General features: G+C 40.8%; 2 protein-coding genes and 1 pseudogene across 4 annotated transcripts in view; all 3 read left to right on the top strand.

Moving 5' to 3' along the window:
• TBCCD1 (TBCC domain containing 1) overlaps nt 1-14,204 on the top strand; it is a 22,543-nt gene extending 8,339 nt beyond the window's left edge. For all 3 annotated transcript variants that reach the window (XM_029939685.1, XM_029939686.1, XM_029939687.1), the window contains exons 3-8: nt 630-785; nt 4,532-4,898; nt 7,183-7,369; nt 7,529-8,026; nt 10,013-10,163; nt 12,773-14,204. In XM_029939685.1, coding sequence (XP_029795545.1) covers nt 630-785; nt 4,532-4,898; nt 7,183-7,369; nt 7,529-8,026; nt 10,013-10,142 — 1,338 coding nt within the window. In that variant the 3' untranslated portion in view covers nt 10,143-10,163; nt 12,773-14,204. The remainder of the gene's footprint in view (nt 1-629; nt 786-4,531; nt 4,899-7,182; nt 7,370-7,528; nt 8,027-10,012; nt 10,164-12,772) is intronic.
• On the top strand, nt 8,793-9,494 carry LOC115291917 (annotated as a pseudogene).
• A 1,084-nt stretch (nt 14,205-15,288) lies between the features above and the next one.
• On the top strand, nt 15,289-21,233 carry CRYGS (crystallin gamma S). The gene is made up of 3 exons (XM_029940759.1): nt 15,289-15,559; nt 20,198-20,440; nt 20,888-21,233. The coding sequence occupies exons 1-3, from the start codon at nt 15,539-15,541 to the stop codon at nt 21,158-21,160; spliced, it is 537 nt and encodes a 178-aa protein (XP_029796619.1). The 5' UTR covers nt 15,289-15,538; the 3' UTR covers nt 21,161-21,233.
• Nucleotides 21,234-21,705: the final 472 nt, after the last annotated feature.

Below are 21,705 nucleotides of genomic sequence, written 5' to 3' on the forward strand. Positions count from 1 at the left end.
TTCTTCATCAATTTTGGGAGGGAACGTCTATAGCAATAGAGGCTACATAGCTTTCCAAGAAGGTAAGTGACTTCAGTTTTAGGAACTCCTGGGTATCAGGGACCTACTTATCAAATGCTATCAAGTTTCTACATTTTTGCTCTTAGGATCAACAAACTGTTGTGAATTTATTTTACTATGTTTACTTAGTTGGAGAGGAGGGACTGATGTCATTTTCTTAAGTTTATTTTTTTGGGGGGAGGGGGAGAGTGTAAGAGAAAAAATCTGTCAGTGCAGAGCCCAGTATGGGGCTCAGTCTCACGAACCACGAGATCACAGCCTGAGCCGAAATCAAGATTCAGACACTTAGGGGCTCCTGGGTGGCCCAGTCAGTTAAGCATCTGACTTCGACTCAGGTCATGATCTCGCAGTTCGTGGGTTTGGGCCCCGCATCAGGCTCTGTGTTGACAGGCCTGGAGCCTGCTTTGAATTCTGTGTCTCCTCTCTCTCTCTCTCTCTCCCTCTCTCTCTCTCAAAAATGAATAAACATTCAAGAAAAGAGTCAGACACTTAACCAAATGAGCCATCCAGGTACCCCTGGACTGATGTGATTTAAAGATGTGTTCATCATCTCTTCTCTTCCTGGACAGCTTTCAGTGGACACGCTACAGTTTCTGCTCTTCTTATATATACAGCAGTTAAACAAGGTTTCTCTGAGGACATCTTTGATTGGAGAAGAGTGGCCTAGTCCCAGAAATAGATCTCAGTCTCCTGACTTGGCTGAAAAATCCAGTTGTCATAATAAGGTACTGTTTAAATGTTGGTCTCCTCTGAAAGGGCATTTGTGAGGGAGACGATTTGTCTTCATTAAAAATTGTGGCAGGTTTACTTATATAAGGCAGTCACTTGCTGGTGTGTTTTGTTTTGTTTTGTTTTGCTTTTTTCATTTCTTTTCCTTATTATATAACAAAATAAATATTTGCAGTCTTAGTCGAAATAGATAATTTCCGTTTCTTCAGTGACACAAAATTGCCATGATTTTGGGGCAAACTATTCACTGTTCTCATTAGAATTCTCAGCTTTGCAAATGTTAATGAATTTGAATCTACGTATTTGACTAAGTTAGAATGAATGAAAAGATGTAGTGTTTGCAAGGTCTGTTGAGATCTACTGAGAAGATTTCTGTAAAAATATCTTCTCACATGTTTAAGTGATGTGCTTCAGTATACTTAGGCTCAGCATGCTTATGTAACATTATATGGTGTGACGACCTAGAAGTTAAATTTAACGGCCCCACCTTGTGAGTTTTAGAAATTATGTTATTTCCTCTTCTGTCTTTGTAAGGATAACACAGACCTTGGTATTGCTGCTATGTGCAGGTTCTTTAAAAATGTTCTGAGGCCAAAAAAAAAAAAATTGTTCTGAGGCAAACAACAACAAAAACCTCTCTGATATTTGGCACCTTTATAATCTTTTTCACGTAAATCTGGCCACCCTTATAGTCCATGATTCTATTCCCTCCTGGTTCTGCTTTTTGTTCTTCCTTCTCACTCTTCTTCATGAGCTTCCCCACGGGCCCTGACAGGCTGCTGTTCCTCCCCAGATTCCACCCGGGGCCATTTTGTCTTCTCACTAGATGTATTCTTTAAACATGATTCTTCTCTTCCCGTGACTTCATATATCTCAGTGGCTCCTGAGTTTGTCTGTATCCTAGATTCACCCCTTCACATAGATGCCCTCTCTATACCTTAAATCCAGAATGTCCAAGTCCAGATGTATTAAAAAGGCCAATCATTGTCTGCTCTTTCCCTGTGTATTTCCTGTTGAGTGGGTACCAGGCAGAGACAGTGTTTTGAACCATCTGTAGTCTGTATTCAAATTGGCTCTGCCACTTAATATCACATGATTTTAGGCAAGGTGGCTAACTTTTCTAGGCCTTGGCTTCTCTTCTGTAAGTGGGGATGATAAAGCATATTTCTGGATGGCTGTCAGAATTCAGTAATATAATAGCATGACACTTGTTGCATATTAAGCACCAGTAAATGGTGAATTAGTTTGTGCGATACCCCGACGTTTCCCAACAACTGATTAGACCAGAGATGGATACTTGACTAGAGTAACCCATTCATAGGAATCCATTTGTAACTGGTCTGACTTGAAATAATGACCTGGTCCCATCAGTAGCCCTAGGAACTGAAGAAATTACCAGTTTGTGAGGGGTGCTTGAGCTGGTAGCTCAGGTGGCATTGGAGTGACCTGGAGTTAGGAGGGATTAGAAACTGAGGTAATCAGAGAAAAAGAATCAAATGGAACAGACATGTAGAGACACTGCCCTCTGAGAGAGAACCAAGTTCACAGTGGCCTTCCAGTTCCAGTTCTGATGAGGCCTACCTATACTTCAGCTTGGGAGATGACCATGTGTCCCTACAGTAAAGTTTCTCTTTACTTGAATTAACTTATATTCTTTATGCCAGTGAAGTTACCACCAGCTACCGCTGCTCGCTCTCTCAGCACCCATACCTAGTTATTTGTCAAGTCTTCCTGATTCTGCTTCCAAAATAATTCTGATTTAAAATTTTGCCCCTTTTAGGAAGAGCTGGGTAGCTCAGTCAATGGAGTATGCAACTCTTTGTGTTAGGGTTGTGAATTCAAGCCCCACATTGGGGGTAGAGATTACTTAAATAAAATCTTTTGTAAAAAGTAATATAAAACTCTCTCTCTTCTCTTCCTCTTATATAGACCATAATGACATTGGGGGAGGGGCTTGATTTCTATAATTAGGTCCTACTTGGTCACTCTGCTTTTAATCTACACTGCACCAATTACACTGGACTTTCTAAATGCATAAGGATTAGATCTGTCTCCTTCAAAACTTCTGTCAGTGAATTATTGTCACTGCTGTTTTCGTCTTACACTCCATGGAGACACCTCAGGACCTATGATGGGTGAGGAGGATGCAATAAGATGAAGAGTGACAGCTCTGCTTTGACTTTTTTTTTATTAGAGAGCACATGTGTGCACATGAGTTGGGGAGGGGCAGAGAAAAAGAGAATCCCAAGCAGGCTCAGTGTTGACAGCACAGAGCTTGAGGTGGGGCCTGAACTCACAAACCATGAAATCATGACCTGAGCCAAAACCAAGAGTTGGATGCCTAACCAGTTGAGCCATCCAGGTGCCCCTGACATGTCTTTGGTATCCAAATGAGAATTTATTAAAAAGAAAAAAGGTATAGCTATTTAGAAAATAGCCCTAAAGTCCCTGGCACACAAAATAAAATCCAGATGTTTTAGGGTTTTATACAGGCCTTTCCTGATTGGTCCATGCTACCATTTTAACTTTACCTGACACTTCCCAGCATGCTTCCTAAATTCCACCCAGAACTTCCCTGTTTTCTGAACACAGCAGGTAATTTTATTCCTATGGGTCTTTGCATATGCTGTTCCCTAGGCCTATGCCTTTTTTAAAAATATGTTTGCATAACTACCAACATTTGTCAAGAATCTGTTCAACCAGCACTCCATGGTGATTCTTTTTCCCCAAGAGGAGTTCCTTGTTCCTCTCATGCTCTTAGCATGTCTTCACAGATCTCTGCCGTAGGTCCTATCTGATTGTGTAATAGCTGCTTTGTTTACATTGCTTTTTTACTACAAAGACTCTGAGTTCCTTGAGGACAAGATACTGTCTTACCCAATTTGCGTAATTCATCAGTTAACACTGCTCATACCACATAAGAGACATTCAAGAAATATCTGTCAAATGAGTGAGCCAAGTCATTGAGACATCTGCCAACTCCAAGCCTATTCCAAAGATTGTAACTGGTCTTAAATCTAGTTACTGTAAGATCAATTGCATTGTTTCATCCAGTGGAACTTGAAATTCCTCCCATAACATGAGAAGGTAACTAGTGAAACCCAATGTGGGACACCTGGGTGGCTCACTCCGTTGGGCATCCAACTCTTGGATTCAGCTCAGGTCATGATCTCAGGTCGTAGGATTGAGCCCTGCATCAGATTAACATTCTCAAGGTTAGAACTCTGCTTAAGATTTTCCCTCTTTCCCTCTGCCACTTCCCCTGCTCACTCTGTCTCTCTCAAATAAACAAAATGAAAAATAAAATAAATAAATAAAAGGAAACCCAGTGCTTCATCGAATGTGAGATCTGAAATCTAGAGTATTTACTAGCTCTGTGACCCTGGGTAAGTTTCTTAACCTTTCTGTATCTCCATTTCCTCATTTGTAAAATGAGCATGGTACTGGCATCTTTTGCAAGATTGTTGCTAGGATTAAATATGTTAAAGTTTGTATAACACCTACTGGTTGGCACACGCTAAGGATTAACTGTTAGTATTACTTTTGAATTAGCCAAAGAAGGCAGAGAATCTGTTTATACCTACCACATATACTAAAAAATCTTTATATGGTGTATATTGCCACTTTAAATGCTTTTTAGGAGATGAGGCAAAATATAAATACAGAACAATTAAAATACAAAACTTTCAGGTCTTGTGGAATCTCTTTTCTGTTAAATGCACTTTATTTTGATATTTTTTAGAACTGGAATGATTACAGTCACCAAGCATTTGTCTGTGATCATCTGTCCCATCTCCTTGAGCTGCTGTTAGATCCAGAACAACTCACTGCATCATTTCATTCGACCCATAGCAGTCTAGTCTCCCGAGAAGCTGTTGTGGCCCTCGGCTTTCTTATTGAAGGTACAGTGAGTACAGCCAAGAAAATCTATCCACTTCATGAACTTGCACTGTGGCCACCACTACATGCAGAAAGTGGCTTTTCAAGGATCTCTAAGACCTTTTCTTTCCACAAGCTGGAAGCCTGGCTGAGAACCTGCTTGACTGGGAATCCATTTGGTACCTCTGCTTGCCTCAGGTCTGGAAAGAAGTTGGCTTGGGCTCACCAAGGTATTTTTCAGTATTTTCATCTATATGAAATTAGATGACAAGTGAAAGAAGCTGTGTTTTCTGGTGTATTAATAGTCCTACGTCTTCAGTAGGAGACCTGAAAAATATTGCTACTATAAGAGAGAAAAGGAAACATTTTTCTGTTGTCTGTGACTTATTCCTGTCAAGGCAGCAATAGTCAGAGAGTTGATGTATCATTCTGGGGGTCGTTGTGGTTACAGTTAAGAGCAACTCCAACTTTGGTCAGACCTCTCTTTCTCTGCTTTTCTTTATTCAGACTCTTTCTCTCTTGGCCTCTCATGTGCTCGTTTGCTTGAGGCTTTCCTGTGTTCTGTGCACCACGGCAGCATTTGGCCTTTCCACAGTCACAGCATCAGAGAGTTGGTGTAGAGATGGGGTCCTATCTATGACCCAGACACAAACAGATTAGATTTTTCTAAACTGGAAAATTCAAGTTACAGTAGAGAAAGTCCTGGCCTTGGTTGCTTCAGATACCTATTCTTGACAGTGCAGTGATGGCTAACGGGATAGGTTCAGGTGCTGTAGGACTTATGACCCCGGTAGAAGTTTTAAGAGAAGGGGGCTCAGGTGGAAGTTTAAAGGGAGGTAGGTGCATATATTGAGGCAAATAGCAGGCAAAATTAATGAAGAAGAATCTCCCCAAAATTAGAATATACTTCTACAATCTTTGAATTTCAAAGATAAAGAAAAAATAGGCTCCATGTAATTTAAAAAATAAGTTTTGTGTCAAATTTTTATAATGCTAAAAACAAAACGATTGAGCAGTGTATACAGAATCTTGAGCAAAAGATTGTGGTCCAAAAATTCTGTATCCAACCAAGCTATTCCTCTAAGAGGAGGTCAAAGACTCCCAGATATCTTAGGTCCCGTAAAATATAGGACATACTACATAATTTTTGATGCTGACAAAAGAATATAGGCTCAAGTTTTTAGATGTTGTTACAGTAGTTACTAGTAAAAAGAGGCTATCTAGCTAATCTCTTAGGATTACACCGAAATGCTAGCAGTGGTGGATAAACAGGATCACAAACAATTTTTATCTTCTTTTACCACTATTTAAAATTTTTCTACAATAACCATGTATTACTTATTTAATAAAAGGATGCAATAAGTTGTTTGTTGTTGTTTCTAAAAGAATAGCATTCTTCTGTGACCTCTTATTTGGCCAGTGTTCATTTATTTTACTTTATTTTATAACATAGTTTATTGTCAAGTTGGTTTCTATATAACACCCAGTGCTCATCCTGACAAGTGCCCTCCTCCAGCCCATCATCCACGTTCCCCTCTCCCCCAGCCCCTGTTAACTCTCAGTTGGTTCTCTGCATTTAAGAGTCTCTTATGGTTTACCTCCCTCCCTCTCCTTAACTATTTTTTTTTTCCCTTCCCCTCCTCTATGGTCCTCTGTTACGTTTCTCCTGTTCCCTGTATGAGTGAGAACATGTGGTATCTGTTTTTTTCTGCCTGGCTTACTTCACTTGGCATAACACCCTCCAGTTCCATCCACATTGCTACAAATGGCCAGATTTCATTCTTTCTCATTGCCATGTAGTATTCCGTTGTATATATAAACCATATCTTCTTGATCCATTTGTCAGTTGATGGACATTTAGGCCCTTACAAGGGAATCCTGACGGCTTGCAGGGAAGAGCACAGTCTGAGATGCCAGTCACTGTGTTAGGAGGGTAACCCCTGTGCAGACTTTTGAGTGTCCGTGTGTGTGATACGCTCTTAGTCACTAATGGTCTAGGGATTAAAGACGTGAATCCAAATAAAATTCATAGAAGCTTAGCAAGGGTTTGAAGTTAGTATTATGACAATTTAAAGAGACTATATAAGGATTGGGATGATAAATTGAGGCAACTTGGAGAAGATATTTGAGTTATTTGAGTCAGACCGGTTCTGTCACTTTCTGGCCATATGACTTTAGGCATATTGAATGGCTGCACACGAAACAAACCTTAGATCTGTAGGCAATCTTGAATGGATTATAGGTTTTAGAAACTTTTATGACAAAAAATTATGAAATATTGCAAATGTACTGAGAAACACAGAGAACAGCATCGCAAGCACCTCTTTACCCAAAGCCCAGATCTTGTATGTATCTAATTTTAGACCCATATACACACGTAGACATATGTAACCTCATGTAACCTTGTATGTATCTAATTTTAGATCCATATATACAGGTAGACATATGTAACCTCATGCGGTTGCTTTTCTTTGCTTTGGAACGATGACATTTATTTATATTTTTCTTAAATAGTTGAAGGGACGACCAAAAGAGCTAAGATTGCTTGTAATACTCATGTGGCCCCTAGGATGCACCGCATGGTGGTGATGAGCCAAGTTTACAAGCAGACCTTGGCCAAGAGCTCAGATACTCTGGTGGGGGCACATGTAAAGATTCATCGTTGCAACGAGTCTTTTATATACCTGCTGTCTCCCTTACGGTAAGCACTGTCTCCACAGTGTTCTCCTATTTTGACATTTTCTTTGGACTGGGATTGATTGTCCTAGCCCTCTGATTTTGCTATCAGAGAATAATTTTGTAGTCAGATATTCTTTTATTCCCACTCACAGGAGTTTACCCGATCTTTTTCACTTTGCAGATCTGTGACTATTGAGAAGTGCAGGAATAGCACGTTTGTCTTGGGCCCCGTACAGACTGCTCTTCACCTCCACAGCTGTGACAATGTTAAAGTCATTGCTGTCTGCCACCGTTTGTCCATCTCTTCTACGGCAGGTTGCATCTTTCACACTCTGACGCCTACGCGCCCACTCATTCTCTCTGGAAACCAGACAGTAACTCTTGCCCCTTTTCATACCCATTACCCAATGCTGGAGGATCACATGGCCAGGACTGGCCTTGCTACAGTGCCTAACTATTGGGATAATCCAATGATTGTGTGCAGAGAGAACCGTGACACAAGTGTCTTCCGACTCTTACCGCCTTGTGAATTCTACGTATTCATTATCCCCTTTGAAATGGAAGGGGATACGACAGAGATACCTGGGGGTCTTCCATCTGCGTATCAGAAAGCACTGCGCCAAAGAGAACAGAAGATACAAGTCTGGCAGAAAACTGTGAAGGAGGCTCGTTTGACAAAGTAAGTGTTTTCTAGAGGGAGAATTTGTCTTCTGTAAAACTCCACAGGAAAATTAATCTGTACGTGTTTACAGCCATGGTAAAGTAATAAGAAAGATATGGTGTGTCATTTAAGATCTGTATTCCAGGCTGTTTGGTTGGGAGATGGGAGAAAGTAGAGGCCCAAGAATTAGACTCCCTTCTTTTTAGAAGCTTAAGTTTAGTAGGCAGATAAATGACTCTGTAAATGAAAGGTCATATATGGAATGTGTCACATAATCCAGGACTTAAATGAAATGGCTTAGTTTTTAATTTACTTCTTTACACTGTGTTGGTGATTCTCCAGCGTGGTTGTGCACTAGGGTCATCCAAGGGGCTTGCTGGAAATCCACATTTCCTGGCATCCACCACAGACCGGCTCTCCAGGGGCAGATTCCTAATGCTTTTCCAAGCCTAATGCTTGGAGTTTTGGTCAGAGTTTTCCCTAGTCCGTGGTAAAATGTAAAAAATAACTATAGTATTTTAAAACAAAGCTAAATTTCATCCATTTAAAATGTTGCCTTTTGAGCCACCCGAGAGGAGCTGGGGGAGGACGGTGCCTGCGAGCCAGGCGAGTGCCGCGGCGGTAGCGGCGGGGCCTCGCACGCGGCAGGGCGGCCTGGGCTTTGGCCTCCCTCCGGTTCCCAGGGTTCCCAGGAAGCGAGCTGGCAGCCAGCACGGGGGGGAGCAGCGGCTGAGGCGGAGGCTCCGGCGCGTCTCTCTCCTCCCCTTCAGCCTAAGCCAGGGGAGGCCAGGCGGCCCGGGTGGCTGGAGGGGAGTCTGCTGCCCTAGAATGCGAATTCTCTTCACCAGGATATGGAGATTGTTCAGTCACCAGGAGCACAAAGTTATCATTGTTGGGCTGGATAATGCAGGGAAAACTACCATCCTTTACCAATTTTCTATGAACGAAGTTGTACATACATCACCTACAATTTGAAGTAACGTAGAAGAAATAGTGATTAATAATACACGTTTCTTAATGTGGGATATTGGTGGTCAAGGATCTCTTCGTTCTTCCTGGAACACTTACTATACTAACACAGAGTTTGTAATAGTTGTTGTGGACAGTACAGACAGAGAAAGAATTTCTGTAACTAGAGAAGAGCTCTATAAAATGTTAGCCCAGGAGGACCTAAGGAAAGCTGGATTGCTGATTTTTGCTAATAAACAAGATGTTAAAGAATGCATGACTGTAGCAGAAATCTCGCAGTTTTTGAAACTAACTTCTATTAAAGATCACCAGTGGCATATCCAGGCATGCCGTGCTCTGACTGGGGAGGGATTGTGCCAAGGACTTGAATGGATGATGTCACGACTTAAGATTAGATGATCTCTGCTGACCTCTCTCCTCATAGACTTTGTATAAAAGAAGTGCTGGACTTTACCTGAAAGCTGCAAAAATTAATGGTTTAGATATATTTATAATAAACTGATTTAAACTTTTTCTATAAAAAAATAAATAAAATGTTGCCTTTTATTCTGGAATTATAACTTTCCTAAACTTGGGGTGCTAAAATAGCTTATTTTTAAATTACATGCTTGTGATAGTAGATGATTGTGGTGTATTATGTTCACCACAAAATTTTATTTCAAGGTACTAGTCTTTGCACTCTAGGAGCCAGGGACACACTGCATGGTTAATAGAGATTCAAAAAACATCAGCGCGGGTAGTCAGGGAAGATTTATGGAGGAAGTAGAATTCGTGTTGCATCTGGAAGAATGAGTAGCGTTTGGATAGGAACTGAAGAGGGTGCAGAATACTTTTATATTGTATTGTATCTGACCAATCTTTTTGGGGGGGGGAGGCGGTGGTAGTGCTCCAATGTTCAGCACTCAGTAGCGCAGTTACTTGGATAACTGGAAATAATTTAATGTCTGTCCCATTAAAGTGTTTTACAGTCACCTGGGGGAAAATGAACATGAGTCAGTGTTCTTACGATATTTTTGCTTCGGGCGGCACTTTTAGGGATCAGAGGAAGCAGTTCCAGGTACTTGTGGAGAACGAGTTTTACGAGTGGCTGATTAGCACAGGCCATCGCCACCAGCTGGACAGTCTCGTGCCCCCTGCCGCAGGCTCCAAACAAGCAGCAGGATAAGACCCCTCCATGGAAACACAGGTGGGCTTTACTTAGAATAAATTATCTTGGGAAATCTTACAAGCACGCAAAAAAACTGCACAGAATATTAGGTTACTGGCCACTGCCACTTTTCCCCCACCACTTCCACCAGCATGTTTGGACTTTACATACCCATATTTACTGCATTTGACAGTGAGAAGACCCACCAGAATGTTCTAAGTGGAGCCTATGGAATACTGGGCAGATATGATGGGCAAGTTTTATCCTTTTTGTTTCTTGCCTACAGGTTGTACTTCAAAGATACTACATTCTCCATTCATAGCTTTTGTTTTCTTTCACCTTTCTAACACGTCTTTCATCTTTCCCAGCACCCACATATATATCAATTAAGTTAGCAGATTTTTGTTAATTGTACCTAGGAACATTAATAAGTTACCATAATTAATTAATCCAAATGAAGATTTGAATACTGAACTTCAGAAGATCATGGATCCAATAGAAGGAGCATGTGATACAGACAAGTTTACCGGAAGTTATTTCAATAAAATATAAAATATTCTTTTTTAAATAGAAATTAGTTTGCTTTTCTCTATTTAAGTATTTTTTTTTTAATTTTTTTTAATGTTTATTTTTGAGATAGAAACAGAGCATGATCAGAGGAGGAGCAGAGAGGGAGGGAGACACAGAATCTGAAGCAGACTCCTTGCTCTGAGCTGTCAGCATAGAGCCCGACACGGGGCTCAAACCCATGGACTGTGAGATCATGACCTGAGCCAAAGTTGGATGTCCAACCCACTGAGCCACCCAGGCTCCCCTATTTTGAAGTATTTTTAAAGACTAACAATAGAAAAACAGGAAAAACACAAACACAAAGATACTCATTTTTGCTTATAATTAAAGAAATTTAAGAGACAGTTTTTCCTCTATCAGGTTGGCAAGGATCCAAAGGTGGTATACAAGACATGTCATTTACCACTAGAAAAAGTCTACCTTTGTGTAACCTTTTTGGAGGATAATTTGACAAAATAAAAATTCTAAATGCACACAACTTTTGACTTAGCAATTTCACTTCTTAGAATTTATCAATTTAACAATTTCGATTAGAATTTATCTTACAGATACATTCATGTATATAAAGATCTGTTTTAAAAATAAGTTCATTGCAGCATTGTTTGAAATAGCTGCAGACTGGAAAACAACCCAGATGCTTCCCAGTAGAGGGCTGGTGCCCAGAGAATTGGTTCATCCGTGTTCTCGAATGCATCTTTAAAAAGAATGAGGTGTAGGGCACCTGGGTGACTCTTAATCTCAGCTCAGGTCTTGATCTCAGGGTCATAGTTCAAGTCCCGCTTTGGGCTCCGAGCTGGGAATAGCACTTACTTACGGGGAAAAAAAAGAAAAAGAATGAGGTCTATCTGTGGGTGCTGATACTGGATCGTCTCTAAGCTGGGGGTTGGAGGAATGAAGGCATAAGAGGAGGAGTAAAATATTGCCTTGTGTGTTTTTAAAAAAGGGATTATTATACATGGTTATGTGCTAATTATATGTCTTAAAAACTTCTGAAAGAGTATAAAGAAATTACTGAAAGTGTCTTTGAGGAATGAGACTAGATATCTCGGGTAAAAGAAAACATTCTTAATTACTTTTGATACAGAATCCATTTACGATGAAATTCACCTTTTTAAAAAAGTGGCTTTTGTTAACACAGTCACAAGTTTGTGCAATTTTCACCACTGACAAATCTAGAACATTTTTGTCACCCTGAAAATAAACGCCTTACACATTAGCAGGCACTCCTCAGCCCTCCACCCCCAGTGTCTTCTCTTCTCTCCAGTCCCTGGCAACCACTAATCTACTTTTTGTCTCTTGATTTGTCAACTCTGGACATTTCCTGTAAACGGAATCGTATGTGTGACCTCTGTGGCTGGCTTTTCTCACTTAACACCATGATCTGAGGGTCATCTGTGTTGTAGCATGTGTCAGTATGTCCTTCCTTTTTATGGCTGGACAGTATTCCATAGTCTAGATAGACCTCACTGTGTTTATCTGATCCTCAGTTGATGTGAGATTTGAGCCATTTCCCTTCTCAGTTGTTTTCACGTTTATTGTGAGTGGTGCTGCTGTGTACCTTTGTGCACAAGTGTTTGTGTGCAGATGTGTTTTCAGTTCTCTGGTTGTGTGTACCTGGGAGTAGAATTGCAAGGTCATAGGTTAACTGTTTGAGGAACTGCTGAACTGTTTCCCAAAGATGCAAACGCTTACTCTTTATTGTTTATGTATTGTTTGCATATTGAAGTGTGTGTTACTTTTTATTAAGAAATAATTTTATAATATTTGTTTCATAAAGATTAAAAATTGGAAATCTTATGAAATTCCCACTTCCTTTGGAAAGAAGGTAAAATTTTAGTTTAGACCGATCCCTATGGCCTGCCACTTTTTCACGTCTGTCTATGAATGACTTTTGTTCTATTATGAACTAAAGTGACCCTCAGAAGAAAGGAATATAATTAACCTTAAACTTTATGTATCTTCTCACTCTAAACTGTCATCTGACCTTGATTTGTAGGATTTTATAAATGCAAAATTTTTTCTTATTTGCATGAGGGCAACAGAAAATTAAGTTAATATTTTTCTTTTGTTATCTTCAGGGCTCTGGAAACATGAGGATGAATGGAAGACAGTGCATGTCTTGAAACTAAATTGGGAAGATGCTCTTGCTGCTTAAGAGATATTGGGGTTTTTCCTTCCTATTTAAGACCATTCTTTGATTTCCATTCCAAACTCCTGTATTACGGCTCCTGTCAAATTTTAGATGAACTTCTATCATATAAACATTGTTTGTAGAACATCAGGAAGCTCATCTTTGTGTTGCCAAAATGAAGGAGTTGATGAAGGCAGTTTCATCGTGTTTATGTTAATATTAAAGTGACTGAGTGTGGATTTGCAAGTAAACTTCACATTTTAATTTGTATGATGAAAGGGTCTCATCCTTTCTAGCGTTAAATAAGAGTTTTATAGTTCTTTGTAACTATTTGAAAGGAAATTGCTACTCCTTTTAAAAATTAATTGGAATGAAAGTATAGTTTGTTGGTGTAAAAGTATAGCAGAGATAGTTTTATACAAAGATATTTTAGTCCTCAAAAGTATGAAGCAATGGAATTGTGTAAAATCCCTATTTTTCATTTTTGTGCTTCAGAGCACAAAATAGGAGCTTCAATAAGCAAACCCTAAAAAGTAATTTTCTCCTTCTGAGAAAAAGATAGAGCTTTACTTTTAATTTTAGGAAAGGTTTTATGGGGGAGGAAAGAATTTTTCCTCTATTTTTCTAGATTCTTTTGACTACTTTATTAATTTAATTGACATAAGACATATTAACAGGAGGAAAACAATTTTAAATACAGATCTATGGGAGCCTCATAAGGACAGGAGACCCAGGAATAAGTCAGGCAGTTGCGGCTCATGTGCCACCCTGAGCCAAGGCCTGGGTGGGTTGTGGGCCTGGGACTTCACAGGCGAGGACGGGAATTCCCAGGATAGGAAGAGATGTGTGGCAGTTAGAGGTTTGCCTTGTCATACAGATGATTCCTTCAGATGAAGGGGTCTCTCTGGGCTCCCCTTCTGGGCCAGGCCCCCTATCTGAATTCTTTTAGGTAGTTAAGGGAGAGGAAAAGTTTTTCTTGAATCTGCAGGATCTCGTTCCTTTTCAGCTCCAACTAATCTACATGCTAAAGTAGCACATTTTGGGGTCATGTATTCAGCTCCCTCTCAGTTCCCAATGTCACTCTGTGATGTTATATCAAAATAAAGTTTACATTTGAATGGGAAAGTGGCATTCTTTAAGATAAAGGAAAATAATTATTAAATTATTAAATAATTATTAAATTATTACCTGAATCTGCTGATAAACATGGTTTCATGTGCTCACTGGTCAGTCATTATATTTAAAAAAGGGCTTGATCTTTTCTTTCTATACTGAAAATTAACCCTCAGAATGTGTGTTAACTGTAATAGAGGTTCATAGGTTTTATTTTAAGATGAAATTCAAGAGAGAATTCAATAAAGAAACACTGGAGTTTTGGACGTGTGTTTTGGCATTATTATTGGTTAATGAAATTCATGGTATTACTTGGATACTTTCTTTCCAGTTGATCAGATTCAGAAAACTAAGCACATAACTTGATCATTTGTGTCTCAGTAATCTTCATATCAAGGCACATTTGCCGTTTTTGGAATTGACCATACTATATCTTGGGGCACCTTATTTGTTGGAGAGCTTTATTCATGAAAACATGAGGAAGATGGGCATTCGAGAAGAATATATTTGACCAGGAAAATGAAAATGGAGAATTGGTTTGTTTCTATGAATTTACATAAAATACAATCTCATTCCAAAAGTCAGAGGTGTAATAGTCGCCAAGAAATGTTCTCTGAACAGGCCCCCATATATCATGGCAGAAAAATGCCACCTCGCAGGTGGCAGTTGGGCTTAGCTAACCCTTTGCAGAATCCTAATTCCCACCGTAGCTGTCTGTCTCTCAGGCTGCATACCTCAGGGCCCCTTTGTATGGAGCAGAGCTTTGGTGCATGCCTTGAGAAACTTTCAGTCTTAAAGAACAGTTGCACAAATCTGAATCCCCACACACCCTTGTCCAGATTTGCCACTTAATAATGTGTTGCCCCATTCACTTTCCCACTCTGGATAGTAGTAGTATTTTTGCTCAACAGTTTGGGAGTAGGTTGCAGACATCTTAAACCTTTACTCCTGAAGACAATAACATGTATGTCCTAAAAACAGACATTCTCCTATGTTGTTGTAGCACAGATTCTTAAATTGATTGAAATCGGGAAATTTAACAATGGCACAATATACAGTCTATTAAAATTTTTGCTAACCATCCCAGTAGTGTTCTTTGTAGTGACACTTTCAAACACAAGATCATGTATTGCCTTTGGTAGTTATTAAGTTTTGTTGCTTTGGAACATGTCACTTGTGTTCAGAATTAGAGGTGGCCTTTTGACTTTTCTCCTGCAAACTTTGTTGGAGAAAAAAAAAAACATTGGTTTTCTAGCAAGCAGCCACCTTGAAATCCCCAAATTGCCCCAGGTGAGGGGACATTTTTGTTTTTAATTTTGAAAACTGTGGCTGGGTTTTGGTGCCTTGACTCAGCAAAGTCTATAATGTAGCAAGGCTTGGTAAGCATTAGAAGGGGAACTGAAGCTTTCCTTTATTTCATAATCCCAATTGTTTTTCTAGAAACCATCAATAGCCTCTAAATGACTGACTCAATTTTTGGATCCTATTCTCATGACTAAGCAAATGTTTGATTTGAAACCAGCCCAGTATAAAGGTCTCTGTGCCTCTAACTGTAGCTATTCCGGATTTCAGCACTGGGGAGACCAGTCTAGGCACCAAAATGTCTAAATCTGGAACCAAGGTAAGTCAGTGGTCGTGCTGATTTTTAGCCTACCACTTGCTTTTCCAGTGTTTCCTTTCTTTTGGAATGTCTCCTCTTTTCCAGTGTTCCTAATGATACATCGAAAGAAATGTGCATAAAAACTTTTGCTTCTATGCCTGAAGGTGAGTATGATACTGTTTTGAAGGCTGAGAATGGGGGAGAAGATTAAGAAATGCTTATTATATTTCCTACTGTAACAGAATTACCCAACAGCTTATTAGGCGTTTCTCTCTATGTTCAGTTGTACAGGTATATAACCTGTTAATATCATCACGATTTCTGCCTTCCAGCAATTCATGTACTAGGAATTTCCACAGGAATAGGACATGCTGATAAGAGAAGTATGTGTAGTAGAAAACTTTTAGTATTCAGTTAAAAATCTGCTCTGTGAAATTTAGCCTCCACCAGTGGTATTATGAAAGACCAATCAAGTGAATTAAATCCTACATATTCCCTTCTTTCAAGCAGTTACTTTTATCCCTTTCCTGAAATAAAGTGCTTACTTACATTAAGAAAATTGCCTCTAAAATATTTGATTCACAGTTGTTGGACCGGAAATCAATCTTTTAGGCAGGGTTTTAGAAGTGAGGGTATCTGCCTTCATGCTCTGTTATTTCAGCTCTTCCAACTCACCGGTGGGTCTAAGTCAAAGCCATTGGTGCCTAATCTCTGCCCCCCAACTTTTTATTTTGAAAAGTTTCAAACCCATTGAATCTTAAAGAAATATTGAATGAATACTTGTATATCCCTCACTTATATTCTCCAGTTGTTAGCAATTTGGTATATTTGGTCTCTCTGTCTCTCTCTTTGCTATTTATTGTCAAATGGTTTAGTACAGACTTAATTCTTTTGCCCTAAGTACGTAGTCATGTTTCTTCAAAACCAAGAGTATTCCCTGAATAAACATAATATTATCTTGTCCCCCAAACTTGTCATAAATACCTAATATCCAGACTATATTCAGATTTCCCCCCAATTGCTCCCCTAAATGTGCGTCATGGTTGGCTTTTCCCCTGATACAGGATCTAATCAAGGAGCATGCATTGCATATGGTTGCCATGTTTCTTTAACATTTTTTTTTTTTTACTTTATCCTCTTTTATATGGAACAGTCACTCTCCTTTTTGTTGTTGTTTGACACATTGACGTTTCCCCAAATTCAGACCAGGTGTCTAGTACGAAGTCCTGAGATCTGAGTTTGTCTGATTGTTGCCTCATGTTCAGATTGAGACCATCTTTGGCCAGAAAGTTACCCAGGCAGCGGCAGATATTTCCCATCAAACCACGTCAGGAGGCACCTGTTCACTTGTTCCATAATTGGTTACTGCCCGATTTTTTTCCCGCTTGGAAAACAGAATAATCATACTCGTCATCTAAAAGATTTGGGGAGAAAAAAGTGAGACGGTGTCTTTAGTGCTCTGAGGTTCTTAAGTATGCCGTGCAAATCCCACTGAAAAGAATTTGAAATCCTTAGAGAAATTCTGTGCCTTGAGGAAAGACTGTTACCCCTGAATCCTCTTAGGTGAATATTTCCCCCGTTTTAGAAGACTCCAGAGCAGGACAGTGCGCTCTCGTTTCTTGTAGCTGGGCTGCTCGCATGGTTAATTTGCTTGCTAGGCCAAGGGAGCACATTCTCTCTTCCTTTTTCTCTATTGCATTTCCATTTCCCTCCATCTTAATCAGAGAGTTATGGGCTTGGCAAGAACAACGCATGTTACCAAGTTTGGTTTTGTTATCTTTGGAATACTTGACATTTTTCTTTCTATTGTATTAGATTAGTAGGCTATCTTTCAAGAACTAAGCAAGAAGGAGAGGAATTTTATAATATTTCTAGGGAAATCTCCTGCATTATTTCTTAGCCTTTCTATAATTTGTCCCCCCAAGAATCTCAGCTGACTATACAGTAGATGTCATGGTCCTTCTATAAATGGGAAATTGAGTAGAGGTATAACATTCTCTGGGCTCTGAGATTTGGAAGATTCCCCCAATGAAAGGAGGGTTTGGTTTTGGAGTTCAAAAATGGCCCCATGGCAACACTACTTTGTTTCAGCCTTGGGAGAAGTCTGCTGGAAGGGTGGACAGCAAGGTTGCCTTCTAGAACATTGTGTATTTTCTACTTCTTCGATTTCGATGCTAGCCAGGCATACGTGCAGAGGGCACTAAGTGTGGGAAACGTTCAAGTAAGAAAAGGGGATACTAACTTTGCTTCCTTCAGCATAGCCTTTGCAAAGCCTCTATTATCATCAAAAGTTGACCAAAAAACCCAAAGGTAAATTGAATTAAGGTTGAATTAAGGAGTATAGAATTGATTTTTTTAGAGAAGTTACCTTTCTTTTCCTAAAGATTTTTCCACAGGCTTTGGGAAAAGCTTCTCAGACTCAGGATCAGTCTTGTCCGTTACTAAGAGAGTAAGTGGTGTATGTTGAACAGAACCAGCCACGCAGGCAGGAGACAGCAAAGGGAGAGAAGTCATTCACGCATTACTAACTGGGAACTTTGTACTACAATCCACTCACTTGGCCTGCAACTACCTTGTACCTACTATTGGCTTTAGACAAGGCATTTCACTTCTTACCTGTAACAGTAGCAAAAGTTTATTGGCAATTATGAGCCAGATAACACTAAATGCTTCGTGGGCATTCTCCCAGGGAACCTCAGAACAACCCTCTGCGGAGGGTATTGTGATCCAGTTTTACAAATGAAGAGCCTGAGCTTTAGAGCGAGGTTCAACGGCCTATCCAAGGTCACTGAGCTAGTAACTGGCCCTGCAATTTTGTTTTGATCTATAAACTGGGGTATCGCGTCTCCAGCTCTGTGCTGTGCTAAAATGGGAAATGGAGTTGGATGAAAAATTTGGGAGGGGAAGAAAGGAGATGAAGGAGATGATTTAGGGGGTGGGAAGGGCTCAGAAAGCTTGTAGGGAACAGGAAATACAAGAGTGGAAAGAAACGGGAAGGGTGGACTCAAGTGGAAGGAAGCACCCATCAGTAGGCCATCTAGAAAGGCTCACCTCTAGAAAACAATGAAGCTTTATGCCCTTTTACAAATCATTCTTGATGTCTGCCTCTCCATCATTCATTACATCTGATTAGTCACCAAAGGAAACTACATTTCTTTTGACTGTTCAGCGTGGTTTATATAGCAGTTGCCTTTCGGCTGGCCAGCACCATCTCTCACACACCCGTGGCAACTGCCTGTTTCCACGCACGAACCACCTTACATCTCGCCCACAGTCACCAAAGAGATTCCAGCACGCCATCTGTGTCACTCTTCTGGCTTTATTTCCTATTAATACTTCCCCACATGGTCCATATACACCGAGCTTGAGCTACTTGTCCCTATAGTGGACCATGTTTTTTTATTCCTTTGAACGGGCCATCCTTTCTCCTTTGCCCCTGGAAACCCCCTACTTATCCTTCAATCTTCACCTCAAAAATCAGGGCTACTTGTCTCTCCACTCCTTTCATATGAAATAGTTCTCATGGTTTTCTTATTTTAAACCAATAAAGCAAACTAGCCACGAGGTGGCGGCATAATGCTAGGAAGTTGAGTACTTGACTCAACGCCGCCTCTGATTTCACTTACATTCTAAACTAGCATTAATCTGGAAGTGTGGAATTACAGAACAAGAAGGGACAAGCTCCACAGTCCATTTGGTCTAGTGATTTTCATAACCTGCTTCATGAAGCCCCAGGAGTGCCTGGGGACTCTTATCCCCTGTTACAAACAGTTTTATGTTACAGTCTGGGCTTTCAATCTAGTCTGGTCCTTAGCTCTGACAAGGGTGAAGCTGGGTCCCGGAGAGGTAGCTTGCCTGAAGTCGTAAGGCTGATGGTAGAGATGCAGCCCCAAAGCCCAGGTTCATCATTTCCGGTTGCTCAGGCCTGTGTGCTGCTGTGTCGTCCAAGGGCTCAGGCTTACCCCAAAGATCGTGGTAGAGACTTGGTAAGACTTTGAAGCAAAGAACATTTATGACTTGCCATTTTGTTACTTTAGAACTATCCTGTTGGCAATAAAATAATAACGTGGAACATAAAATATTGTTAGGTGTATGCTCTATATCCATCTAAAGTAAGCTCTCTATAGCTAAGGTCTAGGTTTTATTTCTCTCTGTCTTCCATATCACCTGTAATAAATTTCTACATTGGAAACACACTCGCTTCCTCAAATTTTTATTTAAGTTTTGTAAAGCGCTGGGTCCAGGGGTCCATAGCTTAAATAGGGCTTGGTCTTTGCCCCTGGAAGAAGTCTGGTAGGAGTCTGATGGGAGAGAGATACATAAGTGGATAATTTATTTTCTAACGAGGTAAGTACAGTGAGTTATGGGGACAAAAAGGAGGAAGCAATGCACTTGGGTCTGAAACTGCTGGCTTATCTTAGAGCACTCTTGTTTCATTCCATTTTAAGCCTTCAGAAAGTTCTCATTCCTACTGTTGACAACTAAAGTTGTCTGCCAGAAGGTAAATGTCATGTGGGGAGGTAGAACTATACATTGTCTCCTCAAAATTGAAGACAAAGGGATTTCTAAAGTGGACAATGTGTTCTTGAGTTTTATTTATTTACTTATTTTACAAATAAAGCCTCCTCAGTTCTTCTCTTTGTGCGCCCCATCCTTAAGATTACTTTCTATGAAGACAGAAACTTCCAAGGCCGCCACTATGACTGTGACTGCGACTGCGCCGACTTCCACATGTACCTGAGCCGCTGCAACTCCATCAGAGTGGAAGGAGGCACCTGGGCCGTGTACGAGAGGCCCAACTTCGCGGGGTACATGTACATCGTACCCCGGGGCGAGTACCCCGAGTACCAGCACTGGATGGGCCTCAACGACCGCCTCAGCTCCTGCCGGGCTGTTCATCTGGTGAGCATGGGGCCCCTTGCGCTGCCTCTCGCCTGCTGGCCTGCTTGGGCTCTTTCTGTTTCTATTTCCCCTACCCACACCCCCTCCCTTTTTTTTTTTTTTACTTTTATGTGAAAGCATTTTCTTAATGTTTTCCTACTCCTTAATGGGGTGTTTTCTCTTGTTGGCTGCTGAGGCTCACATAAAACCTTAAGTCAGTCCATCACAAGACTGAGTCTGCTAATTATTTCCAGAGCACGCTCCCTGCCTCCTGAGCACGGGAAGGCCTTCCATTTTTCTCCCTGAAAGCCAGCTGCTTCACAGCACACAGCAGAGAGAAACCAGATCACGTGGCTTCCCTGACTGGGGGGTTCTGAACCCAACTGTTCTGAGTTCTTGGCCCATTGGTGATTTCCATAACCATCATTGTTTATTTCCTCCTGCATTTGTTTTGTTTTGATTTTTCAGTCTAGTGGAGGCCAGTATAAGATTCAGATCTTCGAGAAAGGAGACTTTAATGGTCAGATGTACGAAACCACCGAAGACTGCCCTTCCATCATGGAGCAGTTCCACATGCGAGAGGTCCACTCCAGTAAGGTGCTGGAGGGCGCCTGGATTTTCTACGAGCTTCCCAACTACCGCGGCCGGCAGTACCTCCTGGACAAGAAGGAGTACCGGAAGCCCATCGACTGGGGTGCAGCCTCCCCCGCTGTACAGTCTTTCCGCCGCATCGTGGAGTAGCTGACAGGGACGGCCACGTGCTGGCTGGCCTGGTCATCCAAATAGGCATCATTAATAAAACAATTGGCATGCATCCCACTGTTGACTGTAATGCCTCTCAGACACTTAGGGACCAGTTAAGTGGTGCCCACTGCAGTGGGGGCAGAGACACAAAGCAACTCGTCCATCAAGTTGCCCATCTATAACATTGTGCCAGACGAAATGGGACTCCATGAAAAGTCAGAAAATCATACTGCCACGTGGTGGTTCTCCTTGTTTAAAGTTTTATATTGATTCAACAGGTACAATGAGAATAGCTGCTACTTTTTGGGTGCCTTCATTTTTCCATTTTCTCCTGACAACAACCCTATAGGAGAAGTTTATTTTGATTTTACAAGTAAGAACAGAGAGGCTTCGAGAAACTAAAAACTTGCCCAGGTTCACCAGCTGGTGACAAAGAACCAAGGTTTGGTCCAGGACAGTGATGTTTCCACAGCTCCTGCTTGTCTCCCTTCATTTCCAACTCAGTCAGTCAGCACATGCTGGCCTGGGCTCTGCATGCATAA

Source organism: Suricata suricatta, chromosome 5 (genome assembly GCF_006229205.1).
Source record: "Suricata suricatta isolate VVHF042 chromosome 5, meerkat_22Aug2017_6uvM2_HiC, whole genome shotgun sequence".
NCBI lineage: Eukaryota > Metazoa > Chordata > Mammalia > Carnivora > Herpestidae > Suricata > Suricata suricatta.

Coding starts and splice junctions, on each gene's coding strand:
- CRYGS (XM_029940759.1), top strand. CDS start 15,539: ATGTCTAAATCTGGAACCAAG. Junction 15,560..20,197: donor TGTCTAAATCTGGAACCAAG/GTAAGTCAGTGG, acceptor CCCATCCTTAAG/ATTACTTTCTATGAAGACAG. Junction 20,441..20,887: donor CCTGCCGGGCTGTTCATCTG/GTGAGCATGGGG, acceptor TTGATTTTTCAG/TCTAGTGGAGGCCAGTATAA.